The sequence below is a fragment of the Enhydra lutris genome, unplaced genomic scaffold, assembly GCF_002288905.1.
Source record: "Enhydra lutris kenyoni isolate GAN:26980312 unplaced genomic scaffold, ASM228890v2 scaffoldscaffold45, whole genome shotgun sequence".
NCBI lineage: Eukaryota > Metazoa > Chordata > Mammalia > Carnivora > Mustelidae > Enhydra > Enhydra lutris.
In genome coordinates this window covers 2211039-2229381 of record NW_019154129.1, presented here as the reverse complement: position 1 = coordinate 2229381, position 18343 = coordinate 2211039, and the positions used below count along the sequence as shown (strand labels likewise).

General features: G+C 48.1%; 1 protein-coding gene across 1 annotated transcript in view; it reads left to right on the top strand.

The window, feature by feature from the left end:
* Positions 1–18343, top strand: part of LOC111156268 (xylosyltransferase 1) — a 297991-nt gene that overhangs the window by 81105 nt on the left and 198543 nt on the right. Inside the window, exon 4 of the mRNA XM_022517037.1 lies at positions 12145–12183. Coding sequence (XP_022372745.1) covers positions 12145–12183 — 39 coding nt within the window. The remainder of the gene's footprint in view (positions 1–12144; positions 12184–18343) is intronic.

The following is an 18343-nucleotide window of genomic DNA, read 5'->3' as shown; positions in this document are numbered from 1 at the left end:
GGCCATCGGCTTCTGCAACAGTCACAAAACTCTTCCCTTCCCCACCCCGCGCCAAGCATCCTGGGATTGGTTTCCCCTCATGGCTTGAATAGCAGGTCTGTGTGTGGCCTCTTGGAAGTGCACCAGACCTGAAGCACTGCTGAATCAGTTTTCCCAGAGCTGGGATATGCTGTCCTTTGAACAAAAGATGTCCTGGTTAGAGGCTCTTGTGAGGAGGGAGGGGAAGAAAAGACAATGAATAAAAGGCAGGACGGACATGCTTAGAAGTTTATTTTGGCAGAAAGGGATAAACCCAGGATTTGGTACCAAGAACCTTGGATTCTGGAACAGGTTTTGATAGAAACTGCATGTGGCCCTTAGGAAATTCACCCCCATCATCGATATCCTACTCCTCACCAGAAAAGGAAGGGTTTTGAGGTCAGGGACAGAAATAAGTTTCATCCCTTAGGAGTGGGAATCCGTTGGTAATGTCTGCTTGTAGGGCTGTATTAAGACTTTGAGGCCCAAGTACTTGCTTGGTAATCTCCACCTTGGGCACCATGTAGGAAGGTGCTGCTCACCTATCCTGTACCTCTAAGTCTCTTCTTGGATTCTGGGTCTCACATCTAAACGGTTTCCCCATGGGACAGAAAACCCACCCAGTAGCCCCAGAAACTGTAGAATAAAACCTAGTGTCTTTGGAACCCTGGACAGTGTCTGTAGGACACTTGATAGCATTGGTTCCAGTGGGCCGCCTCCCATCTTGGTGACCACAGCAAGTGGGTGCAAAATTGGTAGGTGCCACGGCCTGTGCCTGGGGAAGAGCTAATTATTGGGCTGAGCTGGAGTTGCGGCTTGTGTTCCCAGCTTTGAGGAAGGCTTGTGTCCACACAAAGCCCGGGTGGCCAGCTTCAGAAGGATGTGGAACCCTGGGATGGATCTACCAGCCCCTCTTGCCCAGCTGTGTTGGGTGGAGGCTGTGTTTCTCAGATTTATCTTGACATGTGGTGTGTCTTGTTTCTGGTCTGAAATGCCTTTGAGCTCTGAAAAAAAGCAGAACACAGCAGAGTGGTAGTCACTGCCCTCCAAGAGGAACTGACATTTTTGGCTTGCCTACTGTATGCCAGGACTGAGTAGGCTGTTCTCTACTGTCCAAGTTGGTCTTCACATTGTCCATCTGAGTTGGTTATTCATATGATTATTGTGATAAGGAATTAGCCTGAAGACCCTCAGCAAGGAGATGGGAAGATCTGGTATGAGGAGCATGTGATCCAGTTCTCTGCTCCATAAGGCTTCTTAGGGTGAGCTACTCCTAGAACCATGAGCTACTCCTAGAACCGTGAGCTGCTCCTAGAACTGTAAGCTGCTCCTAGAACCATGAACTCTGGGTTAGTGATTCCAGTTCACAATGTGGTTGTCCTCCTGGAAAGCAGTGTAACTTCATGGTCCAAAAGGGTATCCATGGGAGCGGGGCTGCCTGGTCTAAATCCTGGCTGTGCTACTGACTGACAAGTGACTTTGAGCAAGTGACTTTGTTCTCTGAACCTGTTGTACCATCTGTAAAATGGAGCTGTTCACACCTACATTGTTATGAGGTTTGAATGAGCTTGTTCTTACAACCACTTAGGACACTGTTTTGCATTCATTATGAGAGCCGATGTTAACTACTCTTCTGATTGTTTTTTTTTTTTATTTTTTTATTAACATATATATGTTTTAATGTATTATTAGCCCCAGGGGTACAGGTCTGTGAATCATCAGGCTTACACACTTCACAGCACTCACCATAGCACATACCCTCCCCAGTGTCCATCAACCAGCCACCCCATCCCTTACTCCCCCCACCCCCCAGAAACCTTCAGTTTGTTTTGTGAGATTAAGGGTCTCTTATGGTTTGTCTCTCTCCCAATCCCATCTTGTTTCATTTTTTCCTTCCCTACCCCCTAAACCCCCCATGTTGCCTCTCAAATTCCTCATATCAGGGAGATCATATGATAATTATCTTTCTCTGATTGACTTATTTCGCCCAGCATAATACCCTCTAGTTCCATCCACGTCGTTGCAAATGGCAAGATTTCATTTCTTTTGATGGCTGCATAGTATTCCATTGTGTATATATACTACATCTTCTTTATCCATTCATCTGTTGATGGACATCTACGTTGTTTCCATAGTTAGGCTATTGTGGACATTGCTGCTATAAACATTTGGGTGCACATGCCCCTTCAGATTGCTACATTTGTATCTTCAGGATAAATATCCAGTAGTGCGATTGTTGGGTCATAGGGTAGCTCTATTTTCAACTTTTTGAGGAACCTCCATGCTCTTTTCCAGAGTGGCTGCACAGGTTTGTATTCCCACCAACATGTAGGAGGGTTCCCCTTTCTCCACATCCTCGTCAACATCTGTCATTTCCTGACTTGTTAATTTTAGCCATTCTGACTGGTGTGAGGTGGTATCTCAGTGTGGTTTTGATTTGTATTTCCCTGATGCCGAGTGATGTGGAACACTTTTTCATGTGTCTGTTGGCCATCTGGATGTCTTCTTTGCAGAAATGTCTGTTCATGTCTTCTGCCCATTTCTTGATTGGATTATTTGTTCTTTGGGTGTTGAGTTTGATAAGTTCTTCATAGATTTTGGATACTGTCCCTTTATCTGATATGTCGTTTGCAAATATCTTCTCCCATTCTGTCAGTTGTCTTTTGGTTTTGTTGACTGTTTCCTTTGCTGTGCAAAAGCTTTTAATCTTGATGAAGTCCCAATAGTTCATTTTTGCCCTTGCTTCCCTTACCTTTGGTGAAGTTTCTAGGAAGAAGCTGCTGCGGCTGAGGTCAAAGAGGTTGTTGCCTGTGTTCTCCTCAAGGATTTTAATGGATTCTTGTCTCACATAGAGATCTTCATCCATTTGGAGTCTATTTTTGTGTATGGTATAAGAAAATGGTCCAGTTTCATTTCTCTGCATGTGGCTGTCCAATTTTCCCAGCACCATTTGTTGAAGAGACTGTCTTTTTTCCATTGGTCATTCTTTCCTGCTTTGTCAAAGATGAGTTGACCATAGAGTTGAGGGTCTATCTGCCTCTCTATTCTGTTCCATTGATCTGTGTCTGTTTTTGTGCCAGTACCATACTGTCTTGATGATGACAGCTTTGTAGTAGAGCTTGAAGTCTGGAATTGTGATACCACCAACTTTGGCTTTCTTTTTCAACATTCCTCTGGCTATTCGAGGTCTTTTCTGGTTCCATATAAACTTTAGGATTATTTGTTCCATTTCTTTAAAAAACATTGACCGTATTTTGATAGGGATTGCATTAAATGTGTAGATTGCTTTAGGTATAATAGACATTTTCACAATATTTGTTCTTCCAATCAATGAGGATGGAACATTTTTCCATTTCTTTGTGTTCTCAGTTTCTTTCATGAGTACTTCATAGTTTTCTGGGTACAGATTCTTTGCCTCTTTGGTTAGGTTTATTCCTAGGTATCTTATCATTTTGGGTGCAATTGTAAATGGGATTGAATCCTTAATTTCTCTTTATTCTGTCTTGTTGTTGGTATGTAGAAATGCAACTGATTCTGTGCATTGATTTTATATCCTGACACTTTACTGAATTCCTGTACAAGTTCTAGCAGATTTGGAGTAGAGCAGAGTCTTTTGGATTTTCCACATAAAGTATCATATCATCTGCAAAGAGTGATTGTTTGACTTCTTCTTTGCCAATTTGGATGCCTCTTCTGATTATTGTTGATACTGATCAGGCATGTGATCCTGGGCAAATGGCGTTAATCAATGGAGGTGACAGGCACAGTTGCTTACAGGGGCCAGGCAGCAGCCGCTCCACCAGGAACCTTGCTCTCTTGGAGAAATGCATGTCTCATGTTGCTAAATCTCTCATTTTTAAAAAGAGAATTGAGAAATCTGGGGTTGTATGTGCAGTACCCTGGTTAGGAACTTGGCAACAATTTCAAATCTTCCATCAATGTTAACTGGCCCCAAAATACCACCCACCATGAATCCTCCAGAGGCCCCCTGCCAGCCACCCCGTCTAAACCCTTTAGACCGCAAGCTTCTCGTCTTTCAGGTAGGTCTATTCAAAACCCTGTAGTTCCAAGAATCGTAATTCTGTGTGTTTTGCAAAGAATCACAGAACCTCTTGAGGCTCACGCAGAACAGAGTGTTATGTACAGTGGCTGAGATTTTTGGTAACCCTTTGTTCTCAGAGATGCACACGGCAGCCTAGAGAAGCAATAAAAACATTCCCATGTTTCCACGCCCCTGTGGCTTCTTATATCTTCCAAGGCTGTAGGTAATGAACCGACTTCTAAAGGCCCGAACTTTTTCTTGAGGTTCTGTTGCTCAGTTCTGGGGAGTAGGCTAAAAAAGACGTGGCGAGAATGCAGAGTAGTAAAGAGGCCTGCAAATGCTGAAGACTTTGAAAACCAGAGACAGATGATAGAGCGAGGAAAACCCCCCCCAACCCTCACTCTGGTTTTAAGGGCCTGACTCGATCTGCCGCCGTATCGATAAAGCGGTGAGCGTGCCCTTGACCTGTTAGTGAGGTTTCTGTTTTCCTCCCGGTCTTACCGATAGATGAGTTGGCATTTTCCAACAAGGTGAGCACTGTGTGATTCTGGCTGACATTCGCATTCCAAATGCAGCCTTGCTCAGAGAACAAGGGGACTTCTGTGCTGTCGGCATCCCTCCCTCATCGACCAATGCCACTCGCCATGCACGTGCCCGGCGGTCATCCCAGGAGCCACCGACACAGGAGTTAAGCTCATTGTGAAATCCCAGAGGGACAACTTGAGAAAAAGCCCCGTTGTTGCTGGCACCTTGATGGCTGTATCTAGACCCTGAGAAGGAGTCGAAAGGAGCCACACATCCCTGGGGAGGGGACTTTGGAAAGAAGAGGGAACTTGATAGGATTTCTGGGGCAGGAGGGAGACCATCACCATATACATGGAAGCAAGGGAAGGAGCAGAACATACCTTGTATCCCACTGTGGACTGAATGGTATGTCCTGCCCCCACCCACACACCACCAAGTTCACGTGTTAAAATCCTGACCCCCAAGGTGATGGTATTAGGAGATGGGTGATGAGCTTTTGAGGGCAGAGCTCTCAAGAATGTGACAAGCACCATTTTAGAAGGGACACTGGAGAGCTCCCTCACTCATTCTTCTAGGTGAAGGCACAGCAAGGAGAAAGCGGACTACGAACCAGACACTGAATGTGCCAGCACCTTGGTGTTGGACCTCCTGGACCTTCAGGACTACAAGAAATAAACTTCTTTTGGGTTTAAGCCACCCAGCTGTTCCAGCAGCCCAGGCAGTGACACACCATGATAGACATTTCTTGGGGGATGCAGAGTGTGAGCACCAGAGGGGAGAGAGAGGTCCTGTTCCCAGTTTCTCACGGGCTCTGTGTCACCTTGGATGCTTTCCGTCTTGTATTACCCATGCCCAGTACAGGGCTTCTCAAGCTTCAGTATACAGAAGACTCCCCCAACGCTGTTTAGTAAGAATGAAGATTCTTTGGCTCCTTGCCCAGAGATTGTGATTTCACTAAGTTCATGCTTTTGGAAACACCAGGATATTGGTTCGGGTGCCAGTTTCTGGCAACTTCCAAACCTAAGCACCAGTCTTGGCTCCGTCCTTTCTTAGACCTGTGTTTTTGAGCAGATTCTCCCCCCTGAGTTTGAGTTTGAGTTCATCTGATCTATAAAATGGGGAGCGTGATACCTTCCAGAGTTGCAAGAATTTCACATGCTTGGCGCCAAATATGCCCAGACAACAAAATAGCTACATTTCCCCCATTTCACTGCTGTTGCATGGGATCGGTGCAGCTGGCATCGACAGTAACTGGCCGTTTGGAAAAATTGCAGTTTAGTCGGTTGGGTGCAGAAAGGTATGTCTTAGCTTTCAAAAGCCCGGAAGAAGAAAACAAAGGGGAGGTGATTTTTGAGTGTGTAATCATACACCAGATGTTTAAAATACCTGGCTTTATCTACCATCAAGGGTGACCCATGATGTCAGTGGTATCCTATTTTCTTTTTTTTTTTTAAGATTTTATTTATTTATTCATTTGACAGAGAAAGAGAGCGCACAAGCAGGGGGAGTGGCAGGCAGAGGGAGAAGCAGGCTCCCTGGTGAGCAAGGATCCTGATGTGGGGCTCGATCCCAGGATCCTGAGATCATGATCTGAGCCAAAGGCAGACACTTAACTCACTGAGCCACCCAGGTGCCCCAGTGATATCCCATTTTCAAAATGAGAGGATGACTCTGTATCTGGGTCTGTGTAACATAGTCCAGATTTCCACCTCTTATTTAGTATCATTATTTATCAGTGCTTTTTTTAACTTGTAAAAAAGAGTCGTAGATAGTAAATTCTATGCCTTCTTACAGTAGCTCTGTTGGAGAATATGGTCCTACTTGTTTACATTGTGTGGAATGAGACAAGTAGAGCCCACGGGAGCTAAGAAGTTTGCCTGAGGTCACAGGTCTACCAAGGGGTTGTCAATCTGCTAAATTGCCAAACCCCAGCACCTCCGAATATCACTGTGTTTGGGGACAGGGCCTTTACAGAAGGTATGAAGTTCCTATGAGGCCTGTAGGGTTGGTCCTGATCCAGTCTGACTGGTGTACTCATAAGAAAGATTTATACATCAAGGAGACACCAGAGATGCTCAGGCATGGAGGAAAGACCATGTGAAGACACACTGAGAAAGAATGTGGTCTTTTACAAGCCACAGAGAAAGGCCCCAGTAGACAATGCTGACACCTTGATCGTGGACTTCTGGCCTTCAGAACTATGGAAAAGTACATTTCTGTCCCGTTGGTGACCCATTCTGGGGTATTTTTTGTTATGGCAGCCCAAGTAATACAGAAGTCATGCATGATTTCAACCTAGGATCTGACCCCAAACCTACACTATTTCCCTCTGCATAATCTTTCTAGGCCCCCTACTGGTCCATTAATATGAGTGACAGAATCTATTTGGGTCTCTGGCTTGGCATCCAAACTCAGCTTCCACTTGGTGGTCTTCCTTTGGTGATCTACAGCAGGGGGAATGCTGTTGGTGAGATCTTGTTTCTTTCCATCTCAGATCCCATAAAGAGTTCCTTGCATTTCCCAAGGCACCTGGTGTTTGATGGTGACTGAGAGTAAGGCACAGTCTCCTGATGGGGGAAACTTCTACTTCTGTAGAGCCCATTAGAGGGCTTTCCAGGAGTGGGGGCCACACCAGCCTTCTGAAGGGTCCTCCTGCGTGCATCTGTATGATGGTTGGACTGTCGGGCCTATTGTCCGTCTGCTGACTTGATGGGCCCAATGGGGAAGTCTTGCTCTGAAGACTTGAGTCACAGGATTGTCCCCTCCCCTTCAAAGCCATTGCTTACCACCCAACAGCAAACGCTATCGTACAAGATCTTAAAAGCGCAGGAAGAGAACACCCCTTTCAGTGGCTGAGGCCAGGTTCAGGGCTCAGCACCAACCAGGGGAGTAAAAAATGTCTGATGCATGCTTGGAACGATAATGGAATTCCTCCTCCTCTCTCTCTTCTCTTTACGAAAGCTTCATTGCCTGTTAAAATGAGGCTTTTGGCCTCGATGGGCTCAAAATTATTTGAGTCTGGCTTCCTGTTCTCAAGAGCAAGACTCATGAGGTGCCAGCAAGCTTCATTTCTCCAGGATCTGTACTGAGACTCCCGCCTATTATTTAAACAGTTAGCTATGGGAATAGGAATGTACACGGAGTCGCTCTATAAACTCCTTTCTGGCTCCCTCCGGGTGCCCACCAGGCAAAAATGCTAGCGACTGAGTCGGAACTCCATGAATAGGTGTGGATGGATTTGGTACCATGCTGCAGTGAGGTGGCAGTGTTTTGTTTTCAGTCCCAGCACTTGTGGTAATTTCTATCAACCATGTCTGCTACCTTTTTTAGGAAAGATTCTTGTAGTTAAGGTGCTGCTGCTGATTTGCCATGAGTGTCCTTCCTTCTAGTAGACACTCTCCAGATTGCAGGATTACTCTGTCTGGGCTAGACTTGTGCTCTCCAGTAGAGCTACTGTAAAATCGTGGAGCACCGGGGTGTCAAGTGCAGGGCCGTGGGGTCCAATGCAGGCTTCAGCACCGTGGATAAGTTACTCAATCTCTCTGGTCCTCAGTTTTCCCATTTCTATAATGAGAATAATGGTAGTATCTACCTCACAGGGTTGTTACAAGGAGTCAAAGGAATGACACATGTGTGAGGTTAAGCCAGTGCCTGGAACATGCTAAGAACTTAAAGTTATTAGCCATCCCTTAATCAGCATAGTACGTTACTAGTTATTACGAGTGTTCATGACTGTTGCAAACCTTGGTTGAGTAATAATGCCCATGGGATAAAGTTGGGAATGAACCGGAGGAATGGAAACTGTCTTTGTCTTAGGGTGAGAGGACTCTGACCAATCATTTCCATTACCGTTATTGTAATGGCATTTAAAGAAATTCAGAAGGACTGGTACATTTGGTGAAGAAGGGTGTAAGCTAACTCATTTATAGTATAAGATCATAGTGGTTGAGTTTTTTCCTTGCTTGGCATAATGTCCAGCTCACATGGAGTGTGGCGCTTAGTAGGTTCTAAATCCTAGTTACACACTGTAGTTATTCCAGGTTCTTGGGGTTGATGGGGCAGGCTGAGGGAGAGTATGTATCCTTTTGTTCCCAAGGCTGGTGGGCTTGTACATTATGTGGGGTTCTCTCAGGGTCAGTCTTTAGAGAGTGTATCCGTTACTGCCACAGTACTGGCTGTGTAACAAATCACCCTGAAACTCATTCTATACGTGCCTGAAGGTGGCTGATCAAGGCTGTGCTGCGCTTCAAGTTGTACGTTGGGTATAGTTCTGTTCCATGTGTGTCCCCTCCTCCTTGGACCAGTGGGCTACCTTGAGCATGTTGTTCTTGTGATGATGGCAAAAACACAAGAGATCCCACTCAATCCCGCAAGTGTATTTCAAGCTTAGGCTTTTGTCCTTTTTGCTCACCACTCCCTTGGACACAGCAGATCACTTGGGCAAGCCCAAGGTCAAGGGTTGGGGAAGAACACTCTGCAAAGAAATGCAGAGTCCTAAGACCAGAGGGTGTGGCTATAGGGGGTGGTAAAGAATACAAGCCACTACATCAGTCTGCCTAGTTCCCTATTTGACTTCCCCAACTGAGTCATTGCAGTAGATGATATGAAAGAGCTTTCCTTGCTTAAAGCAGTTCCGTAGCTCCCAGTACCTGCATTAAGATTCCACAAGCACTCTGTAGCATCCGAGCATGTTGCAAATTACCCTTTGGTCTCCAGGAGCCTTTCCCCTGACAGACAGGAATTTACTCTACTGTAAACCAGAGTCCCAGTTTAGACAGACACGATGGATTAGGCAGACAGCATCATTGACCGGGTTCCACTTCGTTAGCCTTTCCAATTAAGGAGGATGTTGCTGAAAGTGAGACCTCACCGATATATAGTCATACCCAGAATCTTCTGGATGGAGCCTCTGTAGGGAAAGTCTTCTATCCTGAATGTGCACAGAGAGAGAGGGGCAACACTCTGTTGGCAAGTGAGTGCCGAGTGGTAAGGACCGGGTCACTTGGAATACTCAGTCTTCTTCCTGGCTAGGTTATTAACATGCAAAATACATAGGATTGGACCCCTGACCATGTGCCAGTAGGGCTTCTGATCTTGGAATACCAAATAAAGGGTTGATGCTTTATTTTATCTAAGGATCAGGCTCTGGGCTTTGTGAACACAGTTGACAGTTTTCTGTGGTTTCCCAAGGACCGTCTTTCCCATGAAGTTCTTAGGGGTTCAGGATGGCAGTCTCCCCTCTCTCCCACTTCAGGATTCTGAGCAGTGAAGCATAAACCCTAAGCCATAGCCAAACAGGCTGTGAAGTACAGCTTGGTCAGTCGGGGCGGGCACCCAGCCCCCCAGTGCAGTGCTCCACTAGGACCCCGCTTTGAGAATGAGGCCGATGTTTGAGTCTGAGAGGAAGCTTCTTATCTTGTGGTGGAATCTAGATGAATCTGAACAGCCAGAGAGACAGAGGCACAGACTGACAGGAGCTGAAGACCTCGCAGACCAGAGAGGACGGCCTTGTCTCCCAAAGACAAACATGGGTCCTGTCCAGTATGCTTGCTTGTCACAGAGAAACTGGAAGAACAGGGTTAAGACTCCCTCCCTGCATGGGAGGATGAAGAGGCTGGCGAGAGCGGGCTCCATGAAGAATGGCGGAAACAACGAGCCAGCTCATTTGAATGGCACAGCAAAGGTTCTCACCCGTAGAGCTCCCATTTCTTCACCCTTATGAAGGAGCTACTACGTTTGAAGAGAGAAGCCTAAAATATTTTCAGGACTTCTCCAAGTTCCTTTCTGGGCCAAGGCCGCAATGTCCAGAGAGTGGGAGGAGGGCTCCACTCCATATCTTCCTGGATCTGAGGAATATTCCATGCATGAGTATGAAAATTAGAATTAGATGTTCTGGAGCTGTACCATTAGAGAACGGTTCCATTGGAGAACTACTAGGAGCTAGATTCAGAACTGGAATCAGGGGAGAGGAACCCCTCATCTTGAGCTCAGAATGACTTTGGCATCATTATAAAGATACCACAGAGGAGTCATCAAGAAAGTTAGTTATCTGTTCACCTAGTATAGGGGTTTAAAATGTTCCAATTTTGCTACACTTCCTTTTTTTTTTTTTTTTAGTGTAGTAAGAACACAATATGAGATCTACTCTCTCAAGAAAATTTTATGTGTACGATGCAGTGTTGTTAACCACAGCTACAGTGTCGCACAGCTGAACTCTAGAGTTGGTTCATCCTGCATGACTGAAACTTCGCATCTCTTGGGTAGCACATCCCCATTCCCTCTCCCCCAACCCCCGACGGTCACCCTTCCACTCTCTGCTTCCATGAATTTGATGATTCTGGATTCTTCATAGAAGTGGAATCCTGACATTTGCCCTCCTATGTTTGTTGAAGCCATACAAGAACCAAGGTCAGGAAGCAACCCTCCATGTCCACGGATGGATGACTGGATCGAGAAGATGTGGCAGATGCACACAATGGAAAGTTATTCGGCCTTAAAAAAGAAGGGAGTCCTGCCATCTGTGACCACGTGGACGAACCTTGAGGATATCATGCTGAGTGAAAGAAGTCAGACCACAGAAGGACAAACGCAGCGCGATTCCTACACTTCCTTCTCATTCACGCCATAGGCCAGGGGTTGCTCGCTGCATGGCTTCCTGGCACCCTGTGTTGGAAAGTCGGCTTGCGTAAAGCAAAGCTTCCAACCTGAGCTTGCCCTCAGGGCCCAGAAATCATGCCCATTCTCTCTAAGGGGCAGCTTGAAGTTACTTTCCCAGAACCATGAATCCAAGGGGTTTCAGTTCAGAGTGGACACGGTGCCGAGAAAAATAGCCTTTATGTGCTGGGTTTCCTGTATTCCTTGGAAACGCCTTGCTGAAAACCACTACCTCCTCCCTATCCATCCCTCCCTCCTCTACTCACCCTGCCCCCCACCTAGAGAGTTCATGTTTAATGACCCGCGACATTACCACCAAGCATTTCCAGTCAATTGTCTTTTGTGGGGAGCTGATGAATAGGACTTTTCTCTGGCCTTCTCTATTCTGAAAAGTCTCTTCCCCAGCCCACTGGAATGTGCTAGAAAACCAGGAATTAAGCTCTTCTTTTTCTGTCTCTCTTTTCCTTCCCTCATTTTTTCCAAGACCAGACACAAATTGGTGGCCTTGCCCCTAATCGGGACTCTATAGTCTTTCAAGTTTATTTCTAATCCTCTTACGGATCCATCCTCTCCTTCGTGTAGAGGATGTGAACACACTTGGAGATAATGGACGAGCATGCTTTCTTTCCTGTTTCCTTACATCTGGTCATTTTGCATGATCTCCATGCAGGTGTCCCCTTAGCCTCTTAATGAAAACCTTGAGTCTCCTTAATCATTGGGGTGTGGGAGGAAGTTGGGGGAAGACTGGGGATGGGCCAAGCTCATGAGTCATGAGAATGCCCATGAGAATGGGGGAGATAGTAAAACACGGAAGAGATCTCGCTTTGTTGGAAAATGATGCTGGCTGGGTTGGTAGGTTAAGTTTTGCCCATCGCTTACGTGTGTTTTCTCCTCTCTTCCCACAGGACCCTCGTCCAAGTCCTCCGATCACCCTGGAGACCCAGGTCAGTACCTTCCCATGGCCTTCGTCACTTACTTCTACACCAGCTCTCCGGGAGATTTGGGGCACCTTCTTGGCTCCTTGACTCAGAGAGACTGGACAGGCAGATGAGGCCATCCCCCTGCCTGTTGGGATGTGTGCCCACACACACATGAGCCGATTTTGTGTGGGCACGCATGCATACGTGTACCCGGGTGTCTGCGTACCCATCTTCTGGCCCTGAAAGGCGACCTAGCCTCTCAGCCACCCTCTTCCCATCTGGAATAATACTGCGAGGGTGGTGCCTGCTTTGCAGGGTTGTGGTGAGAACAGCAGAAACTGGTGTCTGTAAAGTCATCAGTACGGACTCAGGGCTGGTGAGGTAGCTTTTAAACCCAACACACTGTTGCCTGTCTGACTGAGCTTGAAGGGGAGGCATCTTTGGATCCATTATTCCCTGGGTTCTAAGGGTTGGTCCCACAGTAAAGAGAAGAGATAGGATGGAGCCTGTCCAGAGCCCACAGCTAACAGTGTTTGAGTGTCTGGGACAGGCAAGCCTGTGAACATTTCAAGGCTGAAAGGCAGCTCTGCAGCTGTTTCTGGAGTTCTCTAGCAAGGACCACCTGCTGTCTCAGTCTTTAGCCTCCTCCATGGGTCCTTGTCCTCTCACCAGTGTTACTGCCTCCGTCTCCCCAAGGGGAATGAGCAAACCCACCCTTCTTCTCTTTCCTTGCTCAGAAAGACCATACCTGGTGGGAAAAGGAGAGTCTTCCGTTTTCTCATTCTCTTCTGCATGCACATTTCATTATGTCCGCTTCAGGGATGACCAGCCAAGAGAGCGGGCGGGAAAGAGCAGCGGGCATGGCTTTGAGGGGGACGCAGGCCCAGATGCGTCCCTCTCTCTGGCCATCCTCTGGTCTGGTCCTATCCCAACCTCTGCCACCCACCTACGCCCTTAGCCACATTTGCCTTATGGAAATCACACTTGTTCCAAGTCACCTAAAAATAGATTTTCCTTAAATCAATTTACTTAACTGTCTTAAGTGGGCTCATCCTCAGCTCGTGGCTCCCAAGCAAGGCTATCTTGGATCTCTGGAGTACGTTTGGTGATGCCTGAAGACAATTTTGGTTCTCTCACCGTGAGATGGGGAGCTTACTCCTGGCATCTGGTGGGTGGACAGCAGGGATGGGCCTAACGGTTGCACAGTGCACAGGCCAGCCTCCTGTCCCCTAGCAGAGCGTGACCTGGCCTAATATGTCACCAGTGTCAAGGATGAGAAACACTATTCCAAGAAATGATACTGGTGAAATCACAAGCATGAAATCACATGCTAGTTCGATTTTTTTTTTTTTTTTGGGCACAACTTTAAAATAAATGTGAAACTAGTAACATGGAAAAGTTTCTTTTGAGTGCCCCCTAAAATCATCTGCACGTACTCCCAGGGGTGCATTTGCTGCAATTTGGAAAACCCGGCCCGCCCCAGTCTCTTTTGTGGATTGCCAGAGAACTTCCGAGGTTTGCTTTCAAAGGATGGCCCTTCTCCTCATCATAATCAGTCCTTCCCCGGAAGAAAACCTGGTAGACGTAGGAGAGCTCGTGGGCACATGGTCTGTGTCCACAATTCTGGAAGCCAGATCTTCTCTCCCAGGGTGGAGCGGTGCACCCCAGATAGTTCTGTTCTTGGCCCTCTTGTATCCTTCGCTATGAAAAACATCCAGTCAGCCCTTCAAAACTTCCCCAGGAAAGAACAGTCACATGCCGATGGCTTTGGCCAGCACACTGTGAGGGGGACAGCTCACCCCCACACAGGGACCTCTCTTAGAGTCATACCCCATAGCCCAAGGGGCCCCACCCTTGGTTCATGGCCACACGTGGCACAAGGCGGGCCTCCTGTGTTGGCGCTGGGCCACTGGGGAGATGATTCACTTTGTCTCTGCACCGCTCCGTCAGCCTCATCTGGCCCTTGGTCTTCGGAGAGCTGTGGGCTGTTGTTGTCTTTGCCGAGTTCTAACTTCCTGTGTGAAAGAGACTTTGGAACCCAACCGAAGTACTAATGTTTTTCTGTAACTGTTGGCACAAGCCCGTGGCCAGATCTCACTCTGTGCGGGGGGCCGTCCATCCTGGGACTCATGATGGGACCCTATTCAGCTGCCTGCGGGCGGGTCAGACAAGAGGGGCATGGATGAGCTTCTGGCAGAAAGTGGTGCCCCAGATACTACCCATATGGCAGGAGCAGGACAGCAGCTGTGGCCGAGCTTGGCAAACCCAACCGTGCCGACGTAGGTGACAGATGTGTGTGGCCTGGGTCCTCTCCCACTTCTCCTCCCCACCCCTCCCACCAACCTCCTTTGCTCCTAAGAAAGGCGTTAGCCACTCGGTCCTGGAGCACAGGTGCCGCAGGGGGGCTGCCTTTCCTAGCTCACCGTGAGCAGTGTCCGTACATCACTCGTCTGTGGCTCAGCCCACACACGAGCATCAGGCCACCCCAGGCCCCTTCCCTCCGCGCATGCGTGGGTTCATCACCTGGTCCTTGGCGGATCTTTGCTTGGGCAGCTGCGAGGAGGTGGGGAAGGTAGACGGCCAGGCTGCTAAGGCCTCCTCTGGAGCTCTTGGGCTGCGACATCGCTGACCTCTGCATCTGTTGGCATCAGCAGGACCCGCTCTGCTTAATGGCCAGATGAATAGAATGAGGCAGCCTAGGAAGGTTTAAATCCCTGGTGTCAGATTTCCCTCAGCAGGCTGCCCCTGGGGTGTACCAAGGCAGCCCTGACTTGCAGTGGTGAATGCTTCCCCGTCTCCAGATGGTGGTTACCCAGGAATCGGGGGGCGTAGAAATGAAAAACCAAGTGTGAAAGGAGTTCGAATGCAGTTAGCGGCATTCCCATGATCCCCCCTTCATTCGCCCCCCCCCGCGATGTTTCCTGTTTGTCAAGAACTAGCTGCTCCCGCTGATCCCCAGATGCCTCATTCCGTAGGTGTTCTCATGACACCCATTTTCCAGATGAGGAACCTAGGGGTCAGAGAGGTTAAGTAACTTGCCCAGGGTCACCCTGGAAGCTCAGAGCATTGGGGAGTATCAAACTCAGGGTCAGAAGACCCCAGAATCGATCTATCTTCTCAACTTCTTATTCTTCCCGGGGGGGAAAAAAAAGAGTTGCCTGGACTAGTAGATTTGAAATAGCTCAGGCAAAGCTGGAAGGAGGGGTTTGATGTATGCAGCCAAGGTCTAGATAGACAGATGGATGCTTCGTACAAACGCCCCCAGAGGTGGTTAGATAAATAGTTGGGGAGACAGATGGATGATAGGTGAGCGGATATGTAGATAAATAGATATAATGTTTCGCACAGTGAGTAATTCCTTGACAGATAGGTTGCCACGAGGCTTGTGGATAAAATGGTTTAAGCAGCGGAGCCCGTAGAAAATTTTAAAACAAAGATGAAACTGCTCCCCGTGCATCAGTACTGTTTTGATAAATTTAAATGCTCATTATTTGATTCTCTCCTTCTCATTGATCCCCGAGATGGTTTATCATTTCTGAATCCACTCCAATTTGGCAAGACCTCTTGTCATTTAATTTTAGCCTCTCTGCCGTATCCCTCCACCGCCTCCCCCCCCCCCAACAGCTTCACTGTCAATTAGTTAATAGCCTCTACTCAAATATGGATACGCTGGGAGTTGTAATGAAGGAACTCTTAGTTAGAGCAAAGATTTGTCAATCTGGGTATTTGTGAACTTGGCTGTGCTTAGAGGGGAGCTGTGCCTTCGTTTACATGGAGATTACCCAGGACCTGAAGGTCAAGGGCATCAGGAGGAAAAGCCCTGATTGCTCTGTGTTCACCGACCACCCGGGTACTTGAATATCTTGGACCACCTCACCATGAGTGTAAAAGGAGGGAGTTAACTATAGTCACTTCCTGTAAAGATGATGGAGGGACCATGAGGATGGTGAGTGACGCTCAGGAAGAAAATGAGAAGTGGGTGGAAGGAAATTAATACTTTAGAAATTATGCCTAAGCAGATTCTTTCATCCATTTGCTTACTCCAGTAGTTCTGGGGCCAGGAGGAGGCCAGGCCTTGTGCTAGATGCTAAAGACACAGCAGTGGACAGGACACAGGGTCCCTTGCCCACGGAGCACCCATTCTGGTTGCAGGAGTCCATGAATTTCTGAATAATTTCAGGTAGTAATAAGTGACCAGAAATAGGACAGAGGGGTTCGTCAGCAGGGGCAGCTGGGCACTGCAGAGAAGCTAGTTCGGGGAGGGCTCTCTCTGGAGGTGAGATTCAAGCTCAGGAGCCGAGAGCCTGCACTTGAGAAAGCATTACCGGGACAGATACCGCAGTGCTCACGTTCAGAACATTTTGCATATTCTGTCTGGATTCCTATAAACATAACGCCAGTTTTCCTTAGTATCAGACCACCAGCTTCTTCCTTCGAGCACCTTAGTGCCTTCACGTCATTAGAATGTCACAATGGATAGGAATTCCCTATCAGGCCAGGGTGAAGGGAGAAGACTGGCAGGAGTTGGGAAGGCGGTTGGGGGAGGGGAAGGGGGCTCACATCTGGAGCCTGTGTGCCAGACAGGTCCCACGTGTCTTGCCAGGGTCAAAGGAACTTTGGAGCTTCTGATGCGGTCCTGATAATGGGGATTTAGGTGAGAAATCTGGCTAATAGTTACCATTGGCTAATTAATTAGCTGGCTCCCGTTCTGTGGAGCTGAAACCTCAGACGAAACTAGCAGCTCACACCTGGGGGTGCATTCACCAGCCCTAACCAGGGGACATTTGGCAATGTCTTGCGACATTTTTGTTACAACTTGGGGCGGGGCAGTGCCACGGGCTCTAGTGAGTAGAGGCCAGGGCTGCCACTAAGCCCCTTCCAAATGCCCCAGAAAGAATTATCTGCCACCAAATGTCCCTAGTGCTGAGGGCGAGATACCCTGTTTGCCTGCGGACAGCTCATTGTACAAAGATAACCCCAGCTGTGGAATTGTGACCGCGGAGAAAAGTGTATTGTCTTGCTCTGATGTTCAAATGTCCCCCTCTCTGGTTAATATCAGACTTGGCCCGCCTCCGGTCTCCAGCCACGACACATTCATCCTCCAGAGTCCCTGGGTCTGTGTTGACAGTGACCAAGTACGCCCACAGAGTAATGGCTCACAGTGCGTGTGAGCATGTGTACAGCGTAGGTAAAAGGGAAAGCACCTCTCAGAGATGGTTTCCTGAGAGATTGATGGCTCAGCGGTGCAGAGAACGTGCAGTGTGGAGAAAAATGTGAAAAGGCTGCACCTCGCTCCGGTTCAGCGAGGGACTGGCCAAGGCTCCTGGACCAGTGCAGCAGGCTTTGCAAATAACTCGATTTTGAGGCCTGGTTCCTTTTTCTGAGGCAGACCATAGCCGCCTCTGTGCAAACTTCTCTCTCCCGAAGCTCTTTCCCCCACTCCTGGGATGAAAGCAATTCCGTCAACTCGCCTCTCTTCCAGCTCTGGGCTTCGATTAACCTTTTCCTCCGTGGAGAGTGGTTTTTGGAGTAATCAGGGAGCTTTTGAATGGCTCTTACCTGAGTCTCCAGCCCATTAATTCTTGTGGTGCCCAGCATCTGTTGAGAGGATGGCGAGACCAAATAGCTCCTCAGCCCATCTGCTCTCCTCCCACTAGTCTCCTTGGGGAGGGGAGAGCGGAACCTCTCTGGGGCGGACGAGGCTGGTTTTGAGACAGGCCAAGTCCCTCTCCTAGATCTTTCCCTCTGGCTCTGGCTTGCTGGATTTCTCATCAGCCCTGGCAGGGGTTGGAGCAGGGAGGCGACCAGCTGGACCACTGCCTGGGCAAAGGCAGAGGGGCTGGACCCAGGCAGTGGAAACATTCTCAGGGAGGATTTGCGGTCCTCTGGCCCTGGGTGCCTTTCTAGTCTGTGTGACTCAGGGTAAACGGTGTGATGCAACATTCCACAAATAGCCAGCAAGTTCCCCAAAGCCCAGCCACATGTACCGTTGCGAAAAATAGATCATGTTGAGATCACTGTCCCTCTCATCTTGGTGGGAGCTGGCTTTGCCCAAGATGTTGAAGGTTTGAGTTTGGCCCTCAACTTGAGAACACTTAAAATCATGATTCTTGTCAACAATGACTAACATGCATTGAAAGTATGTTTACTATGAACAGAGAACTGTACACTGTACACGTATGTG